The sequence below is a fragment of the Erinaceus europaeus genome, chromosome 18 (assembly GCF_950295315.1).
Source record: "Erinaceus europaeus chromosome 18, mEriEur2.1, whole genome shotgun sequence".
NCBI classification, from domain to species: Eukaryota; Metazoa; Chordata; class Mammalia; order Eulipotyphla; family Erinaceidae; genus Erinaceus; species Erinaceus europaeus.
Genome location: NC_080179.1, coordinates 14,249,095 through 14,274,523, shown reverse-complemented (window position 1 = coordinate 14,274,523; position 25,429 = coordinate 14,249,095). Strand labels below are relative to the sequence as shown.

The 25,429-nt window shown below is 43.5% G+C and overlaps 2 protein-coding genes across 4 annotated transcripts in view; one reads left to right on the top strand and one right to left on the bottom strand.

Annotated features, from left to right (window-relative positions):
- The window catches only part of HNRNPA3 (heterogeneous nuclear ribonucleoprotein A3), a 42,250-nt gene extending 22,998 nt beyond the window's left edge, over positions 1-19,252 (top strand). The window contains exon 11 of the mRNA XM_060177663.1: positions 18,850-19,252. The gene's annotated coding sequence lies outside the window, so the exon portion shown is untranslated. The remainder of the gene's footprint in view (positions 1-18,849) is intronic.
- Positions 232-25,429, bottom strand: part of NFE2L2 (NFE2 like bZIP transcription factor 2) — a 41,931-nt gene continuing 16,733 nt past the window's right edge. For 2 of the 3 annotated variants that reach the window (XM_016188865.2, XM_016188863.2), the window contains exons 2-5: positions 6,325-6,591; positions 4,360-4,449; positions 2,382-2,573; positions 232-1,963 (exon numbers count right to left, since the gene is read on the bottom strand). In XM_016188865.2, coding sequence (XP_016044351.1) covers positions 740-1,963; positions 2,382-2,573; positions 4,360-4,449; positions 6,325-6,588 — 1,770 coding nt within the window. In that variant the 5' untranslated portion in view covers positions 6,589-6,591 and the 3' untranslated portion in view covers positions 232-739. The remainder of the gene's footprint in view (positions 1,964-2,381; positions 2,574-4,359; positions 4,450-6,324; positions 6,592-25,429) is intronic. The other variant, XM_016188867.2, reaches the window with a different exon arrangement.

Genomic DNA, 25,429 nt, shown 5'->3' with positions numbered 1-25,429 from the left:
ATCTCTCCTGAAGTAAACAAAACTTTTTTTTCAAAAAAAGAATTTATTTATTCATGAGAAAGATAAGAATGAGAGAAAGAACCAGACCTCACTCTGGTACATGTGTTTCCGGGGACTGAACTCAGGACCTAGGTGAGAATCCAGTGCTTTATCCACTGTGCCACATCCCGGACCACGTAAACAAAACTTTTTTAAAGAAAATATTGTAAATAAACTTGAATTCCAAAGAAGTAATTTTACAGTCATAGAATTCCTTTATTAGTACCAGCTTTTAAACTAAATTGTTTCTTTGCCAGAGCTAAACAATTTAATAAAAAAATTACATTTTTGTCAGTATTCGTAAAAAAAAAAAAAAGTACATAGTGGTTAGTTTTGCAACAAACTGTGTTTAGCCAGATGTCAAATTGTAAAAACCTATGATTGTAACAAATGAAATAAGGACAGTATAAATAAGTTTTTTTTGTTTGTATATTTACACTTATACAGAAACAACCCCAAATGGTATTCTAAAGAAATTAAGTTTGTAGTTAAAGTGAAACTATTGGTTCAGCATACCAGTAACTTATTTTAATGCTTTTTAAAAGTTTTACATTATTTTAAATGATAGTTTTAACTATAATTTTTGCATAGAATTATTTATAAAGTATATTTCTGCATTTCACATCACAGTAGGAGCTTTAGTATAACAGTTCTAAACAAACAAAATACTAGCTCAGAAAAAGGTCAGCTCTTCCCAAACCTAGTTCTTCTTAACATCTGGCTTCTTACTTTTGGGGACAAGGAATACATTGCCGTCTCTTGTTTGCTGCAGGGAGTATTCACTGGGGGAATAAGGCTTTCCATCCTCATCACGTAGCATGCTGAAGACTTCAAGATACAAAGTGCTGAGTTGTTTTTTCAACTGATGGAGATTTCTGTCGTTTTCTCCTTTTTCTTTGAGCAGTTTTTCTTTCTCATCCTTTAGATGATCCAAATCTTGCTCCAGTTCGACTATGTTTTCCAGTTTTCTTTTTCTGCAATTCTGAGCGGCCACTTTGTTTTTCCCCCTCCTTCGGATATCTCGAATTAATGCAAGTTGAGCCTCATTGAATTGCTCCTTGGACATCATTTCATTGAAGTCATCCACAGGGAGGTTAATGATTTTTTCTACAGGGAATGGGATATGGAGAGCTTTTGCCCGTAGCTCATCTCTGGTGAGATGAGCCTCCAAGCGACTCGAATGCTTGTCTTTTGTGAATGGGTTTTTTCTGTGACCAGTACTTATAGGCACATCTTTCTTTGGTGTGCTTTCACACTGGGCATCGTGCACTGGAGTGCTATGCCCCAGAGATGGTGACAAGGGTTGAACTGTATCCCCAGAGGACTGTACTGGCTGTGTTTTAGGACCATTCTGTTTGACACTTCCAGGGGTACTATCTGTCTCTTCCATTTCTGAATCACTGAAGCCAAGGGGTGCGTCTCCGTAGATAGAAGATTCCACTGAATGTTCTGGTGATGCCATACTGGAACTTGTGTTCAGTGAGATGCCAGAGTCAGAATCATTGAATTCTGCTGTACTTTCAGGGTGGTTTTGGTTGAAAGCTTTACAAAGTGACAGCTCAGAAAGATCAATGGGCTCATTTAGAAGTTCAGAGAGTGACTGGCTTAAAGCAGAGAAGGGCACGCTGCTGCTGGTACTGGGCTCTGCTATGAAAGCAGAATAAAATTCATCACCAAAATCTGTGTTTACTGTGGCATTTGAATTTAATGCGTTCTCGGGCGGCTGATTGGACTCCTCTGTGGAGAGAATGCTGCTGAAGGAATTCTCAAATGTATTGAGAAAATGTGAACTGCAGTTATCAGCTTCTTTTTCCAGTGAAGGAATTGATGAGTAGAAATGATAATTGTCAATTTCTGTCAGTTTGGTTTCTGAGCTTGGAACCATGCTAGTCTTAACGAGCTTGTCATTTTCAATATTAAGACACTGTGTGGGGAGGGGGGAAAAAGTTTATACTTTATAAGTGAAAGTACTCTTTATAGATGGTAATGGACAACTATTGGTAAACTGGTCTCACCCTCATTCACTCTTAAGCTTTTCTGTTTTATAATTAAGAGATAATTCCCATTTCCAGCAGATATTTATGCCTAAGCATAGGTATTATTTTCAGAGTTCCTAGATCAGACTTCAAGTTTATAATCCGATCTATCCTCAGGACATTCAACTAATTTAACTACCAAAAGTACACTTAAGTAAGCATAGGCAACTCTCATGACTAATTTAAAAGCATTCTCCAACCCTTCCTATAAATAGGTGGCTTATAAATATTAAATAAATGGAATGATTAATTTAAAGACACAAATAGAAAATACTGTCTTTGGTATTATACTAGGCCTTAAGTTACCTGTAATTCTGGAATGGATAAGAGTTCCTCCCAAACTCGTTCAATGTCTTCTTGCATATTGCCAAAGTCATCAGAGACTAGCTGAGTGGAGCCAGTTTCAGGGGCCTGAGCCTGATTAAGAGCAGTGAAGACTGGGCTCTCGACATGGTTGGGAATATCAGGAACAAGAGGTTGAAATGTAGCTGGAGAAACCTAAAATTGACAAGGCATTTACCTACATGAGTCAAGAGTGAATGACTATGTCCCAGGTGCCATCATTACAGTTTAAACTGAATTAGCGGCATGCAATGCAGGTGTGTGTGTGTGTGTCCCCACCACCAGAGCACTACCCAGCTTTGGCCTGTGGTGGTGTACAGGATTGAATCTAGGACTTTGGAGCTTTAGGCAGGAAGGCCTTTTTGCATAACCATTATGTTGTCTCCTCCTGTATTTACTTACTTATTTTTGTATTATATTTATTCCCTTTTTTTATTGTTGCAGTTATTGTTGTTATTGATGTCATCGTTGTTGGATAGGACAGGGAGAAATGGAGAGAAGAAGGAAAGACAGAGAGGGGGAGAGAAAGACAGACACCTGCAGACCTGCTTCACTGCCTGTGAAGTGACGCCCCCTGCATGAGGGGAGCCGGGGTTCAAACCAGGGATCCTTATGCCGGCCCTTGCGCTTTGGGCCATGTGCGCTTAACCCGCTGCACTAATGCCCGACTTCCATCTTTATTTATTTACCGGATAGAGACATCCAGAAATGGAGAGGGAAGGAGGTGATAGAGAGGGAGAGAGACAGAGACACACCTGCAGCCCTGCTTCATCACTTGTGAAACCTTCACCCTGCAGGTGGAGACCAGGAGCTTGAACCTGGGTCCTTGTGCACTGTAACATGTGCCCTCAACCAGGTATGCCACCACCTGGCCCTGTTAGAAACAACTTTTCTTGTATTATCCGATCCAGATTTTCATCCTATGACATATATCTACATATATATATATATATATACTTTCTTCGATATATTTTACTCATCTTTAGATAGAAGCAGAGAGGCAGAGTGAGACTACAGCACCAGCGTTTCCTCCAGTGCGATGAGGGCTGGGCTCAAATTTGATCACATCATACACGGCAAAGCTGCACACTATGCAAGGGATCTGTGTCACCAGCCCTATCCTCTGCATTTGAAGATAAGCTTCAAAATGAATAATTCAATACTTAGCACCATGCTTCAAACAACAGATTTACTTCAATTATTGAACATAGCTCAGTTTATTACCCCCCATGATTTTGTTGTTATTGATATCACTGTTGTTGGCCAGGACAGAGAGAAATGGAGAGAGGAGGGGAAGACAGAGAGGAGGAGAGAAAGACAGACACCTGCAGACCTGCTTCACCGCCTGAGGAAGCGACTCCCCTGCAGGTGGGGAACCGGGGTTCGAACCGGGATCCTTATGCCGGTCCTTGTGCTTTGCGCCATGTGCACTTAACCCGCTGCGCTACCACTCTACTCCCTTTTTTTTTTTTTTTAAATAATCTTTTTTAACTAGATAGAGACAGCCAGAAATCGAGAGGGAAAGGGAAGATAGGTAGGTAGATAGAGACCCACGGCACTGCTCCACCACTTGCAAAGCTTCCCCCTGCAGGTGTGACCAGAGGGCTCAAACCTGGGTCCTTGCACATTGTAACACGCACTCGATCGGATGTGCAGCCACCCGGCCGAAGATGGTCTTTTCTCATCAAAAGTTGTTTCTAAATACAAATGGGTTGTTTCTAAGGTTTTGCTGATCCCTGCTTCTGGTTTATGCAGCACTTACTAAACATCTTTGGTTTTGAGTTGTATGTGGGTTTACTACACTTTTATTATAGCGTTATCTACAGGTTTCCTTCGGAAAATTTTTATCCTTTTTCAAAAATGAAGAGGCATTAACGAGCCCTATGTAGGATAGTTATGGCACTAAATATAGTAGAGTCTTGCTATTAATCAAATATCATACCTCATTGTCATCTACAAATGGGAATGTCTCTTCTAAAAGCTGCATGCAGTCATCAAAATACAAAGTATCTGGTTTGGGAATGTGGGCAACCTGAATGAAAGGAAAAAAAAAAGGAAGAAAAACTTTTATTTATTTATTTATTTATTTATTCCTCCAGGGTTATTGCTGGGCTCGGTGCCTGCACCATGAATCCACCGCTCCTGGAGGCCATTTTTTTCCCCCCTTTTGTTTGCCCTTGTTGTTGTAGCCTCGTTGTGGTTATTATTATTGTCATTGTTGATGTTGTTCGTTGTTGGATAAGACAGAGAGAAATGGAGAGAGGAGGGGAAGACAGAGGGGGAGAGAAAGATAGACATCTGTGGACCTGCTTCACCGCCTGTAAAGCGACCCCCTTCTACAGGTGGGGAGCCAGGGACTCGAACAGGGGTCCTTAAGCCAGACCTTATGCTTCGCGCCACGTGGGCTTAAACCCGCTGCACTACCGCCCGGCTCCCCAATTATTTATTTGTAACCAGAGCACTGCTCAGCTCTGGCTTATGGTGGTACGGGGGATAGAACTTGGGACTTCAGAGCCTCTGGCATGAGCGTCTCTTTGCATGACCATTATGCTATTTACTCCCCCCCCCCCAAATGTTTACAATCTAGGGCTGGAATATAGTTCACTGAGTAGGGCGCCTACCTTGCCATGCAGCTACCCCAGGTTTGAACCCTGGTATACCACTTGGGAGCACCAAGGCTCCAGGGGAAGCTCCCTCTGGTCCTCCACTTCCCTCTTGTTTCTATCTAAATGAAAAGGTCACTTTGGGCTGGTGACGCAGTTCACCTGAATAGCGTGTTTCCTTTCCCAGACCGGTGACCCAGCCCCCACCAGAGAAAGCTTCATGTCATGGTATCTTTCCCTGTCTCTGCATCTCATAAAGTTGACCTGGAGTGCTAAAGTCCCAGTCATAATTAAAAAAGACAAACAAATAAAAACAAACCCCCACAGCATTTCTGAGGCCCCAGTGATGCCAATAAAAAAGTTTACAAATTAGTTAAGTCAAACATTTCTCTTTATCTCAGATATTAGTTTAGAACAATAAGGAATCAAACCAGAGTGCTTTGGCTAAGTTATTTATTTTCTTCTTTAAAAAAAAAAAAGTGCTGTGGTCCAGGAGGTGGCACAGTGGAGAAAGTATTGGACTTTCAAGCATGAGGTCCTGAGTTCTGTCCCTAATAGCACATGTACCAGAGTGATGTTTGGTTCTTCCTCTCTCCTCCTATCTTTCTCATTAATAAAATCTTTTTTTTCTTTTTGTTTCTTTTTAGTTTATTTATTATTGGTTAGAGACAGAGAGAAATCGAGAGGGAAGGGGGAGGCAGAAAGGGAGAGAAACAGAGAGACACCTACAGACCTGCTTCACCACTTGTGAAGCTTTTCCCCCTGCAAGTGGGGACCATGGGCTTGAACCTGGGTCCTTGCGCACTGTATTGTGTGCGCTTAACCATGTGCGCCACCACCTGGCCCCAATCAATAAAATCTGAATAACCATTATGCTGTCCCCCTGTCCCTAAGTTATTTTTACTTCTTTGAGCTTCAACTGCTCATCTGTCAGTAAGACGGAAATAATGGTAGTTAAATGGATACTGGTACTTCATTCATATTGCTGATTAGTTCCTTCAGTAAATGTCCAACAGTGCCTGCCACGGTGCTAAAGTTCTAAGTGACCGTGGTTCTGCTGGTCATTACTGTGGATGCTGCTTGGTCCGTACATGATGTTCCCAGAGCTCACAAAGGCCTTTCAGGTAAACCATGTCCCTCTAGTCCTTTTAACAAGAGGCCGAGCTTGCCAGTTAACTTGGTAAGATCATGAGACACATACTGAAAGGCAAAACTGGATTCAAATCCAAAGCTTTTAACTCCTGACTCAGTGCTATTTCCTTAAACACTGTCACACATCTCCCTAAGAACTGAGTGCTCTGTACCTGGGAGAAGTCAGCAGAGCCACTGGTTTCTGACGGGATGTGTTGCGGAGGCTGAATTGGGATGAATTCACCTGTCTCTTCATCTAGTTGTAACTGAGCAAAAAAGGCTTCCTCCTGCTCCTTTTGGAGTTGTTCCTGTCTTTCCTTTTCAAGCTTTTTCTGTTTCTCCAGCTCATGCTCCTTCCGTCGCTGACTGAAGTCAAATACTTCTCTACTTACTCCAAGGTCTATATCTTGCCTCCAAAGTATGTCAATCAAATCCATCTCCTATATTTAAAAAAAGAGGAAGACCATGGTTAAGTTTTTTTTTTTTTTTAATAACAGACACCACATAATTCACATTATGCCATTGTGGGTGGTGGGGTATTTACAAATGAAAGTTCAATGAGAACACAGATCCAATGTCCTGGAAGGACACAGTTAATTCCATTCAATGAATCTTTTTATTCACAACAACAAACCATTTACAACTACAGCCATGCATTCTAGTCACTTATTGCGTGGATTACTGATGAACAGTTGGGTGATGGTGTGCTGTGCATTAAGGTTTCTGAATTCCAGTAAATCCTAAATCCTGTACTTATCTAGTGGAGTATGGAAACCAGAGTACTCCAAGCCACTGATTAATAAGAGAAACAGATTTAGAAAACCTGAGTGAAGGGCAGGAAGTAGACAGCATAATGGTTTACAAACAGATCCTCATGCCTGAGGCTCCAAAGCCCCAGGTTTCACCCTCCACACCGCCATAAACCAGAGTTGAGCGCTGCTAAACCCACTGAGTAAAACAGTTCACAGCAGGGGAAATCCTGAGTTACACTGTCAGCATTTATGAAATTCCACCATTCTTTTGGTCTTTCTGGCATTGGATGATCTTTCCCATCATTTTTTTCTCCCCCCCCCTTTTTTAAAAATGTTTATTTATTCCCTTTTGTTGCCCTTGTTTTATCGTTGTTGTAGCTATTATTGTTGTTGTTGTTGACGTTGCTGTTGTTGGATAGGACAGAGAGAAATGGAGAGAGGAGGGGAAGACGGAGACGGGGAGAGAAAGACAGACACCTGCAGACCTGCTTCACCACTTGTGAAGCGACCCCCATGCAGGTGGGGAGCCGGGGGCTCAAACCAGGATCCTTATGCTGGTCCTTGCGCTTTGAGCCACCTGTGCTTAACCCACTGCGCTACCACCCGACTCCCCATCATTTTTTTTCTAACAAAAGATTTTATTTATTAATGAGAGAGGTAGGAGGAGAGAGAGAGAAAGAACCAGAGCATCAGTCTGGTACATGTGCTGCCAAGAACTGAACTCAGGACCTCTTGCTTGAGAGTCCGATACTTAATCTACTGTGCCACCATCCAGAACAGCCCATCTCCAATCATTTCTTGCTACTCTTTTTTTTTTTTTTAATTTTTTATTTAAGAAAGGATTAATGAACAAAACCATAGGGTAGGAGGGGTACAATTCCACACAATTCCCACCACCCAATCTCCATATCCCACCCCCTCCCCCGATAGCTTTCCCATTCTCTATCTCTCTGGGAGCATGGACCCAGGGTCATTGTGGGGTGCAGAAGGTGGAAGGTCTGGCTTCTGTAATTGCTTCCCCGCTGAACATGGGCGTTGACTGGTCGGTCCACACTCCCAGTCTGCCTCTCTCTTTCCCTAGTAGGGTGGGTCTCTGGGGAAGCTGAGCTTCTTGCTACTCTTGTCTCTGTGGCTCATTTATTGTAAATTTCCTCTTGGTGGATTTTTAACTCCTGAGGTATGAACAGTGCTATAGAAAATACCTGGGGGGGGCAGTGGCACACCGGGTTCAGCACACAAAGTGCAAGGACCTACACAAAGAGACCGGTTCGAATCCCCAGCTCCCCACCTGTAGGGGGGTTGCTTCATGAACGGTGAAGCAAGTCTGCAGGTGTCTATCTTTCTCTCTCTCCCCTCTCAATTTCTATCTGTCCTATACAATAAAAAATGGCCACTAGGAGCAGTGAATTCTAATGCAGGTATCAAACCTCAACAATAACCCTGGAGGCAAAAAAAAAAAAAAGAAGAAGAAAGAAAAAGAAACTACCTGGGGGAGGGGAGATAGGAGGTAGACAGGGAGCTGGAGACACAGTGCACAAAGATGAAGGCTTAAGTTGATGGACTGTAACAGACACCACAAGGAGAATGATTTGAAAAAAAATTTAGGAGGATCGTCCTGCTCATGGTAATTTTGTGACATGTGGGTGAGGCAAGGGGCTGCCTATCGCTTACATACTAAGAGCTGAGGAAAGGTTAGTGCTCCCAGCCTCATTACTGAGAAAGCATGACCTTCAACAAAAATATAGGGAGTCGGGCAGTAGCACAGTGGGTTAAGCGCATGTGGCGCAAAGCACAAGGACCGGCGTAAGGATCCTGGTTCAAGCCCCCCCCTCCCCACCTGCAGGGGAGTCGCTTCACAGGCGGTGAGGCAGGTCTGCAGGTGTCTGTCTTTCTCTCCCCCTCTCTGTCTTCCCCTCCTCTCTCCATTCTCTCTGTCCTATCTAACAATGACATCAACAACAACAATAACTACAACAATAAAAAACAAGGGCAACAAAAGGGAAAATAAATAAGTAAAAAACCACACATATATCTTCAGGGGAGGATGGAAGGTAATAGGTTTTTTTTTTTTTTTTTTTTGATTTCTTTATTGGGGAATTAATGTTTTACATTCAACAGTAAATACAATAGTTTGTACATGCATAACATTCCCCACTTTCCCATTTAACAATACAATCCCCACTATGTCATTTATCATCCTTCATGGACCTGTATTCTCCCCACCCACCCACCCCAGAGTCTTTTACTTTGGTGCAATATGCCAATTCCATTTCAGGTTCTACCTGTGTTTTCATTTCTGATCTTGTTTTTCAACTTCTGCCTGAGAGTGAGATCATCCCATATTCATCCTTCTGTTTGACTTATTTCACATAACATGAATTTTTCACCACTCATGAAGCCTTCCCCCTGCAGGTGGGGACCAGGGGTTTGAACCCAGGTCCTTGTGCACTATAGTGTGTGTGCTTAACCAGGTGTGCCACCGCATGGCCCCTCTACAGTCTTTCTGCGTAGCTATTATGATATTGCACAGGGAAATCTTCGTGAATGGTGGAAGAGTACTATGGTGTCTCTGTCTCTCATCCTGTTAAATTTTCTTTCTTTCCTTCTTTGTTTCTTTCTCTCTTTCTTTCTTTCTTTTTTGCCTCCAGGATTATTTCTGGGGCTCGGTGCCTGCAGAAATGAATCCGCTGCTCCTGGAGGCCATTTTTCCCCCTTTTGTTGCCCTTGTTGTTTTATTGTTGTGGTTGTTATTCTTGTTGTTACCGATGTTATTGTTGTTGGGACAAAACAGAGACGGAGAGAGGAGGGCAAGACAGAGGGGGGGAGAGAAGGATAGACACCTACAGAGCTGCTTCACCGCCCGTGAAGCAACCCCCCTACAGGTGCGCTTCCCACCACCTGTGCTCAACCCGCTGCGCTACCGCCCGACCCCCTTTTTAAATGTTCTTTTTAAATATTTATTTATTTATTCCCTTTTGTTGCCCTTGTTGGGTTCTCATTGTTGTAGCTGTTGTTACTGATGCTGTCGCTGTTGGTTTGGACAGAGAAAAATAGAGAGAGGAGGGAAAGAGAGGGGGAGAGAAAGACACCTGCAGACCTGCTTTACCGCCTGTGAAGCGACTCCCCTGCAGGTGGGGAGCCATTAACGCTTTGCTCCACGTGTGCTTAACCCGCTGCGACTCCCTAATGAAGTGATCTTTCTATAGAGATCCAGGAGATGGGAGTGTTACAGCTCTGGACTCTCAAGCATGAGGTCCTGAGTCTGAACTCTGGCAGACTCTGGACCAAAGTGATGCCTGGTTCTTTCTTTATCCTGCTTTATCTCCTTCCTTCCTTCCTCCCTCCCCTCCTTTTTTCTCCTCCTCCTTTCCCTTGCTCAGCTCTGGCTTATGGATTAAACGATTAAACCTGAGACCTTGGAGCCTCAGGCATGAGAGTCTCTAAAGCCATTAAGCTAGCTCCCCCACCCGTGTTCTTCTATTTCTCTCATTAATAAAGAATCTTTTAAAAAAATGTGTTGGTGAAAATTATTTGTAAATGCTGTTATATATGCTGACAGAGAGGGTCTATTGTTATAAGTGATATCAAATTCTAGACCAATGGATAATGCTGAAGATAATAGACTTCACTGGTGGAAGCCTAAAGTAATGTTCAATAATAAAGCTACTTGGTTCCTCCTCAGTATGAAAAAAGACTATTTAGGAATAGCAAAGATATACTGTAAATAAAAATAAATGACGTGTGCTTTTATGTAGAAGTCTACACACACAGGGACCTATTCAATTGACATTTAGTTCTTGATATGACTACACTTCAGTGTACAGCTCCCCCCCACCATGGTCTGGGTGGTGGTGCAGTGGCTAGAGTTCGGGATTTACAAGCATGTAATTCTGAGCTTGATATCCCAGCATCAGATGTGGCAGTGATGCTCTGATGTGTCCTCATTCCCTCTCTCTCTCTCTCTCTACCCCATCACTAATAAATACATATTTTAAAATTTCCCGTAACATAATCAGAAGACATCTAGACGGACCCTTATCAGCAAACAGGGAACAGGATTGTCTGGGTCCGTTCTCTCTGAGAGTCTGTTCTCTTCATCCTTTGAATGCCTTAAAATCACATATTCTAAACACATTCAGAATGTGACAACAGTGAGTTTCTTGCTATGGCCTTCTATGCTGTACATGCTCTCTGTTACTTACATTTTCATGTACATCTCAGAAAACTGCCTTATCATTATAGGAAAGATCCAAAGCTTTATACTGAAAATGGGAACAGAGAAGTCTGTCATCACAGACTCATTGTAGGGAAGCCCCTAGACTCCAGAACGTACTCTGCTCAAGTTTCCTGTAAGGAGTCCTGTGACCAGGCACATGACTTACTCCACAAGTGACCCATCTCCCTACAAAGCTCAAGCACCATCTGAAAGGAAATAGCCTGGGTGGAGCTCGTAACAAACAAGAACATGACATGGGGACAGTGGGGAAGGGAAGTGCCAGAGGAAGAACTAAAACCGCTCTTCGTTCTTCAGCACAGAAGCCAAGGCACTGAAGAAGGACAGCTGCCCCCTCCTTTCCAATCCCCCCCCCCCAGCAAAAGGGCAGAGAAGGAGTTTGAGAGGGAGAGGAAGGCAGAGGGCTGGTGTGCACAGCATCCCAACAGGTGTGTCCTTAGGAGTAGCAGAGAACTTCCAGAGGGCAACACAGGCGCTGGCTGTGAGCCATCATATACCAAATGGAGTAAATGCTTTTTGCCACTTAGTGTCTGATTTTTTTTTTTTTTTTGGGGGGGTTGTCCTCTAGTGATTCCTGAATATGTTCCAAAATATGTTGCTAGCTTGGCTTAGACAAAAGGCAACTGAATAAGAAACATAAATGTTTGACAATTTGCACTAAATCACTATCTGGCCCAACAGAAATATTCCTATCTAAAAATGTATATATGTCATTGTTTGCCATCTGTGTAATGCTACATTTAAAAAAATTATCTTTATTTATTTACTGGATAGAGACAGCCAGAAATCCAGAAGGAAGGGGGAGATAGAGAGGAAGAGAGACAGAGAGACACCCGCACTCCTGCTTCACCACTTGAGAAGCTTTTCCCCCTGTAGGTGGGGACCAGGGACTCAAACCTGGGTCCTTGCACACTGTAACATATGCATTCAACCAGGTGTGCCATCGCCCGGCCCCTACATTTAAAAAAAATATATATATTTATTTATTTTTAAGTTTTATTATTATTATTATTTATTCCCTTTTGTTGCCCTTGTTATTTTATTGTTGTTGTTATTGATGTCATTGTTTATGGATAGGACAGAGAGAAATGGAGAGAGGAGGGGAAGACAGAGGGGGAGAGAAAGATACCTACAGACCTGCTTCACCACCTGTGAAGGGACTCCCCTGCAGGTGGGAAGCTGGGGGCTCGAACCGGGATCCTCAGGCCGGTCCTTGCCCTTATTTATTTATTAATGAGAGGGATAGGAGAGAGAGAAAGAACCAGACATCACTCTGGTACATGTGCTGCCGGGGACTGAACTCAGGACCTCATGCCTGAGAGTCCAACGCTTTATCCACTGCGCCACCTCCTGGACCACGTAATGCTACATGTTTTATGGGAAGTCTGAAGATGGGCAATTATCTCAGACCACTGTGCAACAAACATCTTTGTACCAGGATAAACAAAAGATAAAAGGCCTTGCTTGACCTGTCTTTCCTGGACAGAGAACCTCACCAGTGTGTCCTGGAACCCCACCTTCCCAGTGCCCTACCCACCCCACTAGGGAAACAAAGGCTGGAAGCATGGATCGACCTGCCAGCACCTACGTTCAGCAGAGAAGCAATTACAGGAGCCAGACCTCCCACCTTCTGTACCCCATAAAGAAAAAGTGGTGCTCTGGTCCTCTCTCCCTCTCTCTCATTGATAAATAAATCTTTTTTAATTGGCCTAACAAATAGTTTTATTTTATGTATTTACTTATTTATTTACTTTGGATAGAGACAGAGAGAAATTTGGAGAGGAAAAGGGTGACGGAGAAGGGAGAGAGACACCCACAACACTGCTTCCCTATTTATGAAGCTTCCCCTCTGCAGGTGGGGAGCAGGGGCTTGAACTTGGGTACCAGTGCACTGTAATGTGTATTCTCAACCAGGTGTGCCTCCACTCAGCCACCATAACCAGTTTTATACACCAGAAACTTTTTAAAAATATTATTTGCCTCCAGGGTTACCGCTGGGACTCGGTGCCTGCACCACGAACCCACTGCTCCTGGAGGCTACTTTTTCCCTTTTGTTGCCCTTGTTGTTTTATCGTTGTTGTGGTTACTATTATTGTTGTTATTGCTGTCGTTGGTGGATAGGACAGAGAGAAATGGAGAGGAGGGGAAGACAGAAGTGGGGAGCCAGGGGCTCCAACCCAGATCTTTGACACAGGTCCTTTCATTTTAGGCCACGTGTGCTTAGCCCGCAGTGCTTAACTGCCCAACCCCCACACCAGAAACTTCTAATTGGCAGTAATACTTAATCAGTAATCCAAGTTTTCCTTCAAGAGAAACCTACTATGGATTATTTCCCCAACTTTCAACAACTAGAAGTGAGAGAGACAGAGAGACAGAGAGACAGAGAGACAGAGAGAGAGAGAGAGAGAGAGAGAGCTGCTGAGCTCTGACATATGGTGCTGCCAGGGGCTAATCTGTGGTCTCTAGGGCGTCAGGCACACAAATCCTGTTCTTTGTCTGACACACTGAGCTGTTTCCGTGGCTCAACGACTAGCAATTATTTATTTATTATTATTATTTTTATTTTTTTAAACATTTATTTCCTTTTGTTGCCCTTAATATTTATTTATTTCCTTTTTGTTGTCCTTGTTTTAATTGTTGTAGTAGTTATTATTGTCAATGTTGTCGTTGTTTGATAGGACAGACAGAAATGGAGAGAGGAAGGGAAGACAGAGAAGGGGAGAGAAAGACACTTGCAGAGTTGTTGCACCGCCTGTGAAGTGACTCCCCTGTAGGTGGAGAGCCGGTGGCTTGAACCGGGATCCTTATGACAGTCCTTGCACTTTGCGCCACATGCGCTCAACCCGCTGCACTACCACCCGACTCCTTATTTATTTATTTATTTATTTATTTATTTATTTATAGCCAGAGAACTGTTCAGCTCTGGCTCATGGTGGTGCCAGGGATTGAACCTGGGACCTTTGGTACCTCAGGTATGAAAGACTTTTTGCATGATCATTATGCTATCTCCACAGCACACACCTAGCAATTTTTCACAGTTTGTACATTCTCAAATACATACTGAGAGAGAAATTGTTCAACAAGTTAAAGCCCAGACGATAAGTTTGCTGTTCTCTGGGGTGTAGAACCACCCTCCTGCCCTTTTGTCTTTTAAGGTTTTCAACTAGAAAGTGGTCTAGTTTCCTCATAGCCTGCTGTGTTGCTATGTATAGACATTTTCATGAGTTGCTTCCTGTTCAAAAAGCATGACTCAATCTCAGAATTGTGATCCAGCTAGTTTACTGGAAGTCATCCACTGTGCCTATCTGTATTTTTTAATATAACATATTGATCTAACACATTTTTAAAAATATTTATTTATTCCCTTTTGTTGCCCTTGTTTTTTTATTGTTGTAATTATTATTGATGTTGTCATTGTTGGATAAGACAAAAGAAAGAGAAAGAGGAGGGAAGACAGAGAGGGGGAGAGAAAGATAGACACCTGCAGACCTGCTTCACCTGCAGACCTGTGAAGCGACTCCCCTGTAGGTGGGGAGGCAGGGGCTCGAACCGGGATCCTTATGTTGGTCCTTGAGTTTCACACCACCTACGCTTAACCCGCTGCACTAGTGCTTGACTCCCTCTCTCTCTATTTTTTAAATTTTTATTTATTATTGGATAGAGGCACAGAAAAATAGAGAAGGGAGGAGATAGGGAAAGAAACAGAGAGACACTGCAGCCCTACTTTACCACTTGTAAAGCTTTCCTCCTGCAGGTGGGGACCAGAGGCTTGAACCTAGGTACTTGAGCACAGTAACATGTGCTCTTAACCTCCTGGCCCCCCACTGTGATTATCTGTAAATTGCAAAGCATGATGCAAAAATCAGAGTAAAACTGGGAAGTGAATAGAACAGGATCTTGCATCATCTGTTTTCTTGACAACTTCTTGTAGCTGGTCAGAAAGAAATCAGAAAGGAGTCAGTGTTTAAAATAGCTGGTAATCCCCACCTGCTTTGCGAAGCACATGGACCCTACTTTTACATGGAAAATCTCACAGCTGGATTCCAATCAAGTCATATTTTTCTTTTTTAAGGTTTTATTTATTTATTATTGTATAGAGACAGAGAGAAATTGAGGATTGAGGGAGTGCGGGGGATAGAGAGGGAGAGAGACAGAGAGACACCTGCAGCCCTGCTTCACCACTCGTGAAGCTTTCCCCCTACAGGTGGCAATTAGGGGCTTGAACCTGGGTCCTTGTGCACTTCACCAGGTGTGCCACAGCCTGACCTCCGAAGTCATATTTTTCTGTTTCTCGTATCTCTGTCTCTATAAGGATAGAGATACAGAGGTGTGTGTGTGTGTGTGTGTGTGTGTGTGTGTGTGTGTGTGTGTGTGTGTGTGTGTGTGTGTGTGAAATGAAGAGAAAACAGATCACTGGTATGTAGTGCCAGGGGTGGAACCTAGGACCTGAGGTTTGCAAGTCCTGTGAGCCTGGTGAACTCCATTCTCCATAACGACTAGAATGATTGTATGAGAAAAAACACACACACATTCATTACTATTACCTGCAGAAATTTTAGGAGCATTGGCTCTGTCTCCTGAACCAACTATGTCTAATGAACTAGGTGGACTCTGGGTGATTGAAATGTTCCCCTTGAAGTCAGACAGCTAATGTGTTCGTACTCAAGCACCCCGCCCCTTCCAAAGCACCACCCCCTCCATGAGGTAAGGCACAGTGCTCTAACAAGCTGGAGGAACCAGTGGCCTCGTTAAGCTCCTTCTTCTTTTTTAAAACATTTATTTATTTTTCCCTTTTGTTGTCCTTGTTTTTACTGTTATTGTAGTTACTGTTGTTATCGATGTCATCATTGTTGGATAGGACAGAGAGAAATGGAGAGCGGAGGGGAAGACGGGTGCTGGGGGCTCGAACCAGGATCTTTATACCGGTCCTTGCGCTTCACTGTGCTACCGTCCAACTCCGGTTAAGCTCCTTCTAAGCCCTGTGTGGTCTCCTACTCTCTGAGGTGCTCTACCTGACATGTAGAGAGAGCTCATCTCCTGACATGTCTCTGCTCTGTGTAGTGGCAACAATGTCCTGCTCCCTAGGAGGCTGAGATTATGGAGTTCTCAGACGTCAAGAGACTTCCTCCTCATATTTGGACGTTTTTGGTCAGTATGACTCCATCTCAGACATAATGAGAATGACTGCTAATGCCACACTGTCACAGAATGCTACCACTGTGGAAAAGTCAGGGGACTCTCACAAACAGTCCCTTCCATTTCTTAAGCAGGCAACTGAGTTTAGAGGGGGACATGGTTTGCCTCAAGGTCAGAGGTCAGACTCCAAAACTACCTATATACATTCCTAATTTTACAAAGTCTTGCCAAGTTCTTTAACAAAGGGAAAACTATATTTATTTGGTTTATGCTTCAGTCTAGTTTTTTAAAATTTTTAATTATATTTATTTATTGGATAGAGACAGACAGAAATTGAGAGGAAGGGGAGATAGAGAGGGAGAGACACCTGCAGTCCTACGTCACTTCTCACAAAGCTTTCCCCTTGCAGGTGGGGACCTAGGACTTGAACCCAGGTTCTCGTGGACTGTATGTGAGTGCTTAGCCAGGTGTGCTACTGCCTGGCCCATAAGTTTTGTTTTTTAATGATTTTATTTATTAATGAGAAATGTAGAAGGAGAGAGAGAAAGAACCAGACATCACTCTAGTACTTGTGCTGCCAGGGATTGAACTCAGTACCCCATGCTTGAGAGTCCATTGATTTATCCACTGCACCATCTCCTGGACCACTCACTTTAGTTTTCTTTCTTTCTTTCTTTTTTTTTTTTTTTATGGTTTTCCTCCAAATAATTAAAAAAAATTTTTTTTTATCTTTACTTATTGGATAGAGACAGCCATAAATCGACATATGCTTTTATGTATAAGTATGGAAGGGCGAGATCGAGAGGGAGAAAGAGGCAGAGAGACATCTGCAGCACTACTTCACAAAGCTTTCCCCCTGCAGGTGGGGACCGGGGGCTTGAACCCAGGTCCTTGAGCACTGTAACATGTGCGCTCAACCAGGTGCACCACCACCCGGCCCCCTCACTTTACTTTTCTAATTAACATTTCTTGTTCCAGCTTGCCAGCCTGCAGGCACCTAACACTGTTAGCACTTTATGGGCTGCAGGAGTGTTTCCCTGAAGCTCACCCAGCTCACTGCCGTGACCCGGGGAAGGTGGCTTATCATCATTCACAGATGAGCATGCTTTGACCCTGGGGGTGAAACAAGCCTGCCCCAATCACGCCTGACAAGCAGCAGAGCTGGTCTCCAACCCACAACTGACTCCGAGCCTGGCAGGCTGCTCTTCACACTGTGGTGCTACTCCTTGGCATTCTTACCACAGCAGGACAAGGCCTGGACTCTGCTCTAGACATGGCGCCCTTTCCTTGGGCTGGACATTAAAGCTTGGAAGTCAGACCTCTTGACACAACCCTGCCTGCCAGGCAGACCAGGTCAACTCAACCATGTAAGGAGAGGTTGGCATTTTCATGAAGTCTTCCCAGGAAGACAGTATTTACCCCTTATTTGGTGTTTTATCTAGACTGGTCTCCCTCTCCCTCTCCCTTCTCAGAGTATGATAAGCTCTTGCCTACGGTGGTGCTGGGGTTTGCATCTGGGGCCTTAGAGTCTCAGGCATGAAAGCTGCTTACACATCAACTACTTTATCATCTCCCTGTGGGATTTCTTTTTAAAAGTTTTAATTGAGGTAACATTGCATCGCAGCATCTACGTCTCAGGTGTACATCACAATAAATCAATGTGAATATATACTATATAAAGTCGAAAAGCCCAATCAATGCCTGTGAAGTCTAAAAGTTCAACTCTATGGCCTGACTAAACTACAGAATTCTTTAGGGCATAACAACTTTTATAGCATATGTGTCCCCAAGGCTGGGCACTTGTGTGATTTCCCTGCTCCCAGTCTGCTTTTCCACCCAGTAGACAGAGAAGGAGAACCACCACAGCACCTGAGCCTCACCCACTGTGACATGACCACTTGAGGTCAGGCCTCAAACCTGGGCCACAAACATGCTGAGACAGACACTCTACCCAGAGAGCTATCTTTCCATCTCTGATGTCCTTTTAAGTAGGTAAGACATGTTCTTGGTATAAAGTATATAAGCTATAAAAGTATTGCCTTCTCAACAAAATAATCATCAATATCAGCTAATTGTGTTCTCTTAGGAATATGCTGCATTACACACACACACACTCTTTCTCTCTCTAGCAGATAATCAGAGTGTTCCCTATTTTTGCTCCCTATTTGACATTTTTGAGTGGTTCTACATCAGAGCATAGAATGTCCTGAGCAGTATTTGTTATTTGTACACAAAACTATTATATAGTTGAACGGTATTTGTTATATATACTATAATAATACTTAATGACAAAATTATTTAATCAATACCTCATTGGGACTTCTGCCACCAGGGTTATTGCTGGGGCTTGGTGCTTGCATTACAACTCCTGGTGTATATAATTTATTTATTTTTTAACAGAGGGGTAAAGAGAAAGGGAGAGGAGAAACACTGGCATCATTGTTCTACTGTTCATGAAGCTTCTGGGACTAATTCTTAAAATCTTAACAGATTTAATAAATTAAGGATAGAAATGCCATATGGTTCAGCTAAACATTTCTGGGTATTTACCTCCCAAATTCCTATGTTTATTGCAGCCCTATCCACAATAGCCAAGGACTGGAAACAACCTAAGTGCCCATGGACTGATAGATGGATAAAGATGTGGTGTAGGATACACAATGGAATACTACTACTCAGCAACACAATGAAATCCTGCCACTTGTGACAACATGAACAAACTCTGAGGAGATTATGCTAAGTGGAATATAAATTCAAAGGGAACAAACAAATGAACCTCCACGAGGCAGCTCAGTGGGGAGCAACCAGGATCTGCACGCATTTATTTAGGAGTCTTAGGACGAACTGTTGATGTGTTTGAACAGGTATCCTGTGCCATGACGCTCCATGTGCCTTGGGAATGGAGTGGGGAAACGGGGGAGGGGAGGACACACCAGAGACAACACTGCTGGTGGGAAAATAAAAGATCTACCCTCTGTACGGAGCTCTGTGCTATGATCTATCACAAATGTGCTTTCTGACCTGGCAGTTCTACATGAAAAAATTGTATTCAAGATCAGGTGGTGGTGGAGCACCCAGCTGAATGCACCTGTTACAGTGCGCAAGGATCTGGGTTCAAGACCCCTGTCCTCCTTACCCCTCCCCACACTTGCAAGGAGAAAGCTTCTCAAATGGTGAAGCACTGCTGAAGGTGTCTCTTCTCTGTCTCCCTTTTAAAAAATATTTATTATTTATTCCTTTTTTGTTGCCCTTGTTTTTTTAAATTTTTATTTATTTTCCCTTTTGTTGCCCTTTTTTAATTGTTGTAGTTATTATTGTTGTTATTGATGTCATCGCTGTTAGATAGGACAGATAGAAATGGAGAGAGGAGGGGATGAAGGGGGGGAGAGAAGACAGACACCTGCAGACCTGCTTCACCACTTGTGAAGTGACTCTGCAGGTGGGGAGCCGGGGCTTGAACCGGGATCCTTACGCTGGTCCTTGCGCTTTGCCCCACATGCGCTTAACCCGCTGTGCTACCGCCTGACTCCCTGGCCCTTGTTTGTTTGTTGTAGTTATTATTGTTGTTGTTGATTTCGTTGTGTTGGATAGGACAGAGAGAAATGGAGAGAGGAGGGAAAGACAGAGGGGGAGAGAAAGAGAAAGCAACTCCCTTGCAGGTGGGGAGCCGGGGGCTCAAACTGGGATCTTTACGCTGGTCCTTGTGCTTTGTGCCATGTGCGGTTAACCCGTTGCGCTACCGCCGGACTCCCTCTGTCTCTCTTTCTCTCTCCCTTCTCTCTTTCTCGATTTCTGTATCTGTCCACTAAGTAAATAACTAAATGAAAATATTTAAATTTTTAATTCAAGTGGTAACTAGAGTGTTGGATTCTCAAGCCTGAGGTCTTGAGTGCCATTCCTCACATTTCAAGTGCCAGTGGTGCTCCGGTTCTCTCTGATGTTAACACACAAATCTTTAAAATATCTGTCTTTCAGGGGTGGGGCGGTAACGCAGCGGGTTAAGCGCACATGGCGCGAAGCGCAAGGACCGGCATAAGGATATCGGATCCAGCCCCCGGCTCCCCACCTGCAGAGGGGTCGCTTTACAAGCGGTGAAGCAGGTCTGCAGGTGTCTGTCTTTCTCTCCCCCTTCTCAATTTCTCTCTGTCCTATCCAACAACAACAATATTAATAGCAATAAGGACAACAAAATGGGAAAAAATGGCCTCCAGGGTCAGTGGATTCGTAGTGCAGGCACCGAGCCCCAGCAATAAGCCTGGAGGCAAAAAAAAACTGTCTTTCAAAAATTATTTATGACACACACACACACACACACACACACACACACACACACACACACGCACGGAGCTCCAGCCAGCCAGCCACAGCATCACTATAGCACAGACAAAGCTAGGGATCAAGCTTGAGTCCTCATGCTTTAAAGTCCTAACACTTTATTCACTGTATCATTTCCTAGGCTGCTAAAAAGTGACTTAATATTGAATTATAAGGTAGACAGCTTTATAATTCAACATTTGTATATGAAACATTTTGATCATTCCCCAAAGACCAGTTCTTACGCTCCATCTGACCACTTGCCACCCTTTCACCCAGTTTGCACACAAATTCTTTCCCTCTCGCACCTGGTGACCACCATCTTGTTCTTAGAGTCTAGTGTTTTTGTTGCTTGTACATTTATTTTTCCTTTTTTCCCTCCAGGGTTATTGCTGGGGCTCTGTGCCTGTATCATGAATCCACTGCTCCTGGAGGCTATTTTTTTCCCTTTTGCTGCCCTTATTATTTTATCATTGTTATGGTTATTATTATTGTTGTTATTGCTGTCGTTGTTGTTGGATATGACAAAGAGAAATGGAGAGAAAAGGGGAAGACAGATGGGGAGAGAAAGATAGACAGACACCTGCAGACCTGCTTCACCGCTTGTGAAGCGACTCCACTATAGTTGGGGAACCGGGGGCTCCAACCCGGATCCTTAAGCCGGTTTTTGCACTTTGCACCATATGCGCTTAACCCGCTGCGCTGCCCCCCACCCCCAACCCCAACTCCCTTTTCTTTCTTTTCTTACCAGAGCACTGCTCAGCTCTGGCTGGTGGTGGTGCGGGGGATTGAACCTGAGACTTTGGAGCCTCAGGAGTCTCTTTTCATAACCATTATGCTATCTATCCCTACCCTGCTCATTTATTTTTTAAAGATCAAGTTAATGAGAGGAGAGAGTGAGAGAGAGATGGATGGAGAGGGAGAGAGAGGAAGAGGAACCAGAGCATCTCTCTAGGTTATGTAGTGCCGGGATCAAACCTGGGGACTGGAGCAATACTGCTGTGCTGTCTCCCCAGCCCCAGAATTATTTCAAAGTGAGCCCTTCCCACTATTGTTTAACAATGAAATTAAGGCTAAAGAAGAGAATAAACGTTATAAACAGCAGAAATGCTCGTTGGACAGTACACAGCACTCTCTACCTACCAGTTTTTAACCACCAGGATATTAACCCCTCAATAAAATTATGAAAGACTGAAAAATAAAAAAGATAACACTGGTGCCCATTTGGAGACGGAGGAGGAGCAAGCACAGAGGTCATAGTTCTCACAGATAACACAGGCTGGGCAAAGTCTCAAGAGGTTAAACACACTGCTAATTTATGGGCCAAATTAGCAGTCTACACTTCCCTTCCTTTCTTTTTTCTAGATCCCTTCTTTTATCTTAAAATTTTATTTATTTTACTTTTTATTAAGGGGGGGTTAACGATTTACAGTGCAATCACTGACACACACACAGACAATGTCATTATGTAATCTTCCTTTTTTTTTTTTAATTCCCTTTTGTTGCCCTTGTTTTATTGTAGTCCTTTTTTTTTTTTTTTTTTTTTTTTGGACATCACCAGGGCTTCAAGGCTTTAAGACTCTTTCAGACAGACAGAGACAGAGGGAGTGAGGAAGAGACACCATAGCACTGAAGCTTCCTCCAGTATGATAGTATGATGAGAGTCAGGCTTGAACCTGGGTTGTGCATATAGCAAAGCAGGCACCCACCCAGATGAGCCATCTTGCTGGTCCCAACCTCTGATTCTGACAAGGTCAACTTCAAAGGAAAGGCAGCTGACTCATCTACTAAGCTGTGCATCTCTCTCTCTCTCTCTCCACTGCTCCCTGCAGCTATTTTCCTTTGTATTTTTATTAGGACAGAGAGAAATTGAGAGTGGGGGGGGGAGGAAAGATAGATGAGAGAGAGAGAGAGAGAGAGAGGAGAGAAACAGACACCTGCAGGTGGGGAGCAGAGGCTCCCACCAGGGTCTTTGCATATAGTAATGAGTGCTCTCTGCCCCCCATCTACTGTCTTACAGGGACAGAGAAAAGGCTGTTTTCCTCACTGTGTCTCAGAAAGATGTTTTTTTTAGCCATTTAATTATATTTGGGTACACAGTTATATATAATTGAGTAAGACTAGTTCACTGTGGCCTTGAAGACCACAGCCCAAACTCTTAGGCTTGCAAATGAGGATCCTCAGGCCCAGAAATGTCAAATGGCTAACTAGCCCTAGTTCTTTTTTTCTTTTTCTTTCTTTCTTCTTTTTTTTTTTTTTTAAGAAAGGAGACATTAACAAAACCGTAGGATAGGAGTACAACACCACACAATTCCCACCACCCCATCTCCATAACCCACCCCCTCCCCTGATAGCTTTCCCATTCTCTATCCCTCTGGGAGCATGGACCCAGGGTCATTGTGGGTTGCAGAAGGTGGAAGGTCTGGCTTCTGTAATTGCTTCCCTGCTGAACATGGGCGTTGACTGGTCGGTCCATGCTCCCAGCCTGCCTCTCTCTTTCCCTAGTAGGGTGGCCCCCTAGGTCTTATCTGACAGGGCAGAACCCTAGAGGGAGCATACGGTCAACCCAATCCGTATTTCAAACTGAATCTTCCTACTGAAATTTCTTCCACATAAAAATTCATAAAATATTAGTAATTATTTTGGAAAAGAGACTGTTATAAAACTTACTTAGTGCCTGAAGACAGTCTATAAAAATTCTGCTGGGAGTTGGGCGGTAGTGCAGCGGGTTAAGCGCACGTGGCGCAAAGCGCAAGGACCGGCGTAAAGATCGCGGTTCGAGCCCTGGCAGGTCTGCAGGTGTCTGTCTTTCTCTCTCCCCCCTCTGTCTTCCCCTCCTCTCTCCATTTCTCTCTGTGTTATCCAGCAACGACAACATCAGTAATAACAACAATAAAAATTACAACAACAATAAAAAACAAGGGCAACAAAAGGGAAAATAAATAAAGTTTAAAAAAATTTTTAAAAATTCTGCTACTAGGGTACAGCAACCCATTACTGACCTTTACTCTTCTGCACCAACCTTTCACCCCCTGAGCCCCGGCACCTACTCTGTGCTTTTCTATAGACTGTACGTGCGGCTCAGTACGAAAGAACAGAGTTTCCCAGTTCTGAGCTGCTTAGGTTGATCATCTCTACTGCCGAGACCAAAAGTGGCTCAAGACCCTTGCGGACAACTGAAAACCCCCAAATTTTGCACACCCCAAATTGACTGGCTCATCCAAGGACTTACTAAGACCAAGTGTGACCAAGAAGAAGTAGCTTTACATTTCTTTGGGGAAAGCCCTTGCAGACAGCAGCTTTGAGAGCACGAAACACTTTCACTTGCATCATGATGTCAATTAATCTTCACACTGAAAATGATGAAACTGAAGTCCCAGATAGGTTAAATATCAAAGGTTATACAGCCTGTCAGTTGCACGAGCAAATGAACCAACCTGGTGTTATTCACTAGCGTTAGAATCCAGACACCACAGTCGCAATCACTGCAAAGGTCATTTGAAGAATAGAAGTTAAGGGCACTAGGTGATGGGACAGTAAGTACTACCTGTTTCATCTAAGAATAGGAATTAATCTTGTGTTTGTAAATTATTATTTCAGTTGCTTTCAGATGTATAAATTTGAAAATGCACAGCACCCACCGTTGTTGACAACTGCCAGGCAGAAATATGGGACCCTTAAGAAGAAGATGATCATGACCATATATATTTCATTCTCTTAAATCAGTTTAGAATTGCTAGTGTAAATCTACTCAGCTAGCCCTGTAAATAGGTATGGTGTGGACAGTGGTTATCTGTTAAGCTTTCACATTAAGATGAGAATAAATGATTACCATGCCAGTACTCTAAGTTCAGATAGAGATGGTTTGACAATCTAAAAAAGAAGAATGTTCCCTGCTTGTTGTACACTGTCTATACACTCACCACTACCCCAAACAAATCAATTATCTCATCTACATTCACTGTAGCAATATTATATTGCCCTTTTGAGACGAGGAAATGAAAGCACAGGCACTTTTACCTGAAGACCACCATCTACTCCACGGTTCACAGTGAGATCAAGACCAGCTGTATGTTGTGGAGATTCGGCTAACACAGGCTGCAACACAGCGCAGGTGTCTTCAGGGAGGCTGCACAGTGCTGTGTGGCGGGGCAGTGCTACTGCTCACAGCCTGGCCTGGCCACCTCGCCTCCCTGTGCAGTCAGTCCTCTTAGAACTAAGGCCATGATACCTGGCCTTCCCAAATTGCTTTTTTTCTTTTTAATTTATTTATTATTGGATAGAGACGGAGAGAAATTGAGAGGGGAGGAGACAGAGACAGAGAGACACCTGCAGCACTCCTCCACCACTTGTGAAGCTTCCCCCTGCAGGTGGGGACCAGGGGCCTGAACCCAAGGCCTTGCACATTGTAGTGTGTGCACTTAACCAGGTGCATCACCGCCTGGCACCCCCCCCCCCAAAATTGTTTTTAAAAAGTATATGGAGTTCCATTTCAATATAAGGCAACTCCTTTGAGTTAATAAATTCAGCTCCTACTGAATAAACTGAGAAACATCTCATTTTTAGGCCCAGGGTCTAAACACTAATATACAAAGTAGAAAGTGGAATATATGTAATATATATATATAATATATATATGGTTTGGACATTTGTATAGCCACAAGAGAGGGTAAGAAGCATAAAATTTGCAGCTGTATGGCTAGGGAGACAAGCATCGTGGTCCTGCAAGAGTTTCATAACAGACTATGAGGTCCCAGGTTCAACCCCAGATACCACCATAAGCCAGAGCTGAGCAGTATGCTCTGTTCTTTCTCTCATTAAAATGTCTCCCTCAGGGAGTCA